This window comes from Mercenaria mercenaria, chromosome 8 (assembly GCF_021730395.1).
Source record: "Mercenaria mercenaria strain notata chromosome 8, MADL_Memer_1, whole genome shotgun sequence".
Taxonomy (NCBI): domain Eukaryota; kingdom Metazoa; phylum Mollusca; class Bivalvia; order Venerida; family Veneridae; genus Mercenaria; species Mercenaria mercenaria.
Genome location: NC_069368.1, coordinates 34429023 through 34433610, shown reverse-complemented (window position 1 = coordinate 34433610; position 4588 = coordinate 34429023). Strand labels below are relative to the sequence as shown.

The 4588-nt window shown below is 34.5% G+C and overlaps 1 protein-coding gene across 2 annotated transcripts; it reads right to left on the bottom strand.

Annotated features, from left to right (window-relative positions):
• Positions 1–1418: 1418 nt before the first annotated feature.
• LOC123565788 (acanthoscurrin-2-like) lies at positions 1419–3864 on the bottom strand. 2 transcript variants are annotated; one of them, XM_053550377.1, is made up of 5 exons: positions 3707–3864; positions 2945–3134; positions 2805–2896; positions 2150–2250; positions 1419–1580 (listed from the first exon to the last, which is right to left on the bottom strand). In XM_053550377.1, exons 1-4 carry the CDS (start codon positions 3784–3786, stop codon positions 2178–2180), a joined length of 435 nt encoding a protein of 144 aa, XP_053406352.1. In that variant the 5' UTR covers positions 3787–3864; the 3' UTR covers positions 1419–1580; positions 2150–2177. The 2 variants fall into 2 exon arrangements, with proteins under 2 accessions (XP_053406352.1, XP_045215510.2); XM_045359575.2 differs by having other exon boundaries at positions 2805–3134; positions 3707–3863.
• Between the last annotated feature and the right edge of the window lie 724 nt (positions 3865–4588).

Below are 4588 nucleotides of genomic sequence, written 5' to 3'. Positions count from 1 at the left end.
TTAGATAAAAGACGTTGTGTCTAAAATCTTTCGTTCTGATTTAAGTTGGGAACTTGGCATTTACTTGTGGAGAACAGGTTAGTATCGGTACATAATCCATGAAGACTGGTTAAGAAATCACGCCCATATGAATGATTTTTGTAGCAGCACGAACTTTAATTGGCCGAATTAAATTCTCTGCGACAGGGAAAGAAAGAAAAAATAGCATTTGATCAATAAAAATCGTTAAATAAAAACTAATTACAAAATGTTCAACAGAGCCTCTTATTTCGTTATTTCATTCACTCCCTTTATTTAATTAAATTAATTCAATGATGTGAAAAGTAACTCATGTGATATCCTTTCTGTATGTACGATATAGCAGAACAATGACCATCTGTATATAAATTGTATGATAGTTAATATGATGTGCCTTTTTAAGAAGCAAAAACATGGGTATAAAAAACAAATGATTATTATTAATAGTGCATTATGATAATTATTGCCAAAAAACGAGAGCTGTCACTAATGGTGACAAATGCTATGTTGCTATGAAATAAAAAGGGACAACGCCTGAAGCAAACATTTGAGAATTTTACTCAATAACGACTAGCCAAACCTACAAACTGTTGGTGGTGCGGTTAATATACATATATTCTTCTTTTTTTCAATCCTTCAAAGAGTACTATAAGATTAGCCTAACTCGGATAAAAGTTTTGCCCACTACAACAAATTAAGTCGGAAATGAATGCTTAGGTCTTTAGAGCATTTTGTTCTCGACTCGCTGATGTTCTCTGCTCACTGGTGTTCTCTGCTCACTGATGTTCTCTGCACTGATGTTCTCTGCTCGACACAGATACTTTCTGTTTACAGAAACAGTCAAACCTGTCTATAAAGATCAACATTGGGAGAGGCGAAAAGACTTTAATTGGTTGGCGTTTTTTATACACAAGTTAAGATACGCTGTTGAAAAAGGAAAACAAAATCAGTGGTCTGTAGAGTAAGGTAGTCTCTGTTCAGAGATGGTCTTAGCACAGCTTTGACTGTACCCTTATTTCACACACACAAGAAAAACATATTGCTTGTAATTAAGTCTGTTTGCGTGCTGACATTAATCCATGCAATGCGTTAGAAGTCATTATTTCTGGTTTCTTATCATATACTGATAGTTCATAATTACTAATTCATCCGTGTTTCATAAGGGGCAGTTGTCTTGACACGGACAATTAAGATAAGAACATGCGTGCGCCATGTTAATGGTTTGCGAATGAATGCTCGGGGAAAAGTATGCAGCTAAAGAAGTTGGTGAATAATGTTGTGGAAGCTATACTTTAACAATCGTTCGGACATAGAGTCCGAAATCAAGCTAGGTAATCTTAGTCTTCATAATTGAGACTTTTGATCCACTGCCTCATAAAGGAACACACAAAACAAATATATACTGAACAAAAAGTGAATCTTATTCATACGAAAACATTCACATTATTCTGTCTAATAAATACATACGTGTATGTCAAAAATAATAATGATCATGTAATTGTGTTATTCTTTGGGTCCGTTTCTTTTGTGAGATCTTTAATAGTATCCTGTTTTCTCTGCAACTGAAAACATATAAGACTAAGAAAATACGCAAGGTTACTTTGCAAAGATTTCGTCAAAGACAAAACTGTGTTCCGGTTGTAGTATTACATTCTCATTTCAAATATCTATTGCTTTTAAAGCAGGTTAATTAAGAGCATGTAAATTAAGTTAAAAGAGCAAATTAAGTCAGCTGGTATTTTATCCTAAACAATTGTGTATCCTTAGTAAGTGTTTATAACAGAAACGTTTCAACAATGCAAGGGGCATATATTCTACATCTAATATATAACAAACCAATAAACACCTGAATAAAGAACTAACATAGAAGAAAAATAGTGTTAAGTATATTGTAATTAAGGCCATTCCAATGGAATGTGTTTTTCTTAACAAATAAAAGAGGTTTGCGACATACAAACGGGATCAAATACAACCTTAATTTTGTTTTGCGGTGGTATCAATACACTAGCAGAAAACTTTTATAAAAATAATTTGTACCGTGACTAAGGTAACCTCAACAGTCGATGATATTGTTACAAGTAGATTGCTTTAGAATATACTGAATAAGTGATTAGATAATATCTAAACTTACAGTCAGTGTAGTAAGGTTTCCGTATTGGTCAGTATGGTCTGCGTTTCCAGTAGTAATGCATGTGCATGCCTGGGTACATTCCATGAATTCCGCCATTCATTCTGAAAGTAGTTTGTTTAATTGTGGTTTTGAGCTTTTTTGTTTTCTGTAAAGATATTTTTTCCAAACTTATTCCTTTTAATAATTTGTTTGAAATAAATACAGTAATTCCGGACACTGGACAAAAACTAATATGAATCGCCAAGTATGAGCCAATAACATTTTTTTTTCATCCGTTATGTAAGTGTTAGGCACATTCTTGACTTCTTAATGTAATATGATAACGACACCATAATTATAATAGTTTACTAGTTTTGCAAACAGATATGATGCTAGGACACAACACGAATATTGAGATAGTATTTTATATGTAGCTTTTATTCATCTCTTTCCCATTTTAAGATAACCTATTCTAAGCCAGTGAGTTGTTACATATTTTTGTAAATTTAATTTTAAGATTTCAAACCAAATATCATCTACTTATGACCAATAATTGTGACACTTTAAGCAAAAAGCATTTCATTGATTTAAAACAGCTTTCCAGTATTTTCAAAGACAATATAAAGCTTAAATAGACAATTAAGCACGTATAGATTTCATGAAAATTTTATGTTACCCGTATCCTCCTCCGTAACCACCATAACCACCGTATCCTCCTCCAGTCATTCCGTATCCTCCTCCAATCATTCCTCCTCCAATCATTCCTCCTCCAATCATTCCTCCAGTCATTCCGTATCCTCCTCCAATCATTCCTCCAGTCATTCCGTATCCTCCTCCAATCATTCCTCCTCCAATCATTCCTCCAGTCATTCCGTATCCTCCTCCAATCATTCCGTATCCTCCGTACCTTCCGTACCGCCAGGAATCGTCATTGCCACGATTTCTCCACATAGGTGACGCTATGGCGACGGCAAGTAATGCTGAGATAACGATAATTGCCTTCATTCTAGGGATAAAAAAGTAAGTACCGGCTCAAAACAAAACGTAATAAGAAAACATTATAAGGGCTCCAAAAACACCAATAGTAATATTAAAGTCTTTACTACGCTTTATAAGAAGATGAAGTGAGAACACCGAATTGTTGCAAATGACATAGAATTTGGAGAAATATGTATCCATAAAGGAAAAATGATATAAATCTGAAACCACTATAATATTGCTTGTATGCAAAATATTTGGAAGAATATCAACCATGCTTATATACTTGAAAATGGATGCACGTGCGTTCAGCATTACGGAATCTGGATTCGTAGCGCATTCGAGAAACAAATTAAATTCAAAGACGAAAGTTTAGAAACTTTTCTTTTTGATCCAAATACCGTTTCTTTTTACGAAAGCAGGATACTTTCAAACCTACCAAAACTGCGTCAAGATACTCTTCGTTGTGAATATAAGAAAAACAGAGATAACAAAACGCTCAAAATCTTAGAAGCCTGGTATGAACGAACATAAACAGAATATCAAAAGTATTTTAAAGTTAAGTTTTTAATATAACAAACGTGATTATTAAATTCTTACCTGTGTGCCTCTCCGTTCACTGTTGCGTGGCTAAAGTTTGGACCCGTATTTATAGTGTTGGTCTGACATTGCGCTGCCATAAATGAAACGAAGTAATTATTATTACTTTCTTTTTCACACAATTCTTTTATGGTAATAGCTTACGCGATACAAATAAACATCTTCGACAGATTATCTTGTGGTCAAGATCTTATTATAACATATAATAGATATCTGTTTATTAATACCATTAATCTTAATTAGGCAAACCCACAAATTGAGGATTTAGATATTTCCGACTTGCATTGAGTGCATTGTCAAGTAATACGATGTTATATAAACAACATTGTCACGATGATATATCACTGATGGGTGACACATGATAAACAAAAACAAACTATACATAAATGAACTGCGCCATGAGAAAACCAACATAGTGGCTTTGCGACCAGCACGGATCCAGACTAGCCTGCGCATCCGCGCAGTCTGGTCAGGATCCATGCTGTTCGCTTTCAAAGCCTATTACAATTAGAAAAAAACGTTAGCGAACAGCATGGATCCTGACCAGTCTGGTCAGGATCCATGCTGGTCGCAAAGCCACTATGTTGGTTTTCTCATGGAACGGCTCACATAAACCAAACAGAGTGCTGCTTAGACTAACTGCCCGCCGTCACAAAATTTAAATACTGTTGAAAACGGCGCTAAACCAAAAGAAAAAGAAACTAATAAAAGTAAACATAAATCAAACGAACATATCATTGGAATAAACGAGAATGAACAAAACAAAATTTTGAAGTCTTACAGTGAAACCCCACGAATCCGGAACTCCTGAATACTGGACACCCCTCCAAACTGAATTATAAAGTCTCGAGAGTAGGCGTTCTTTCTTCGTTTGAAAAAAAA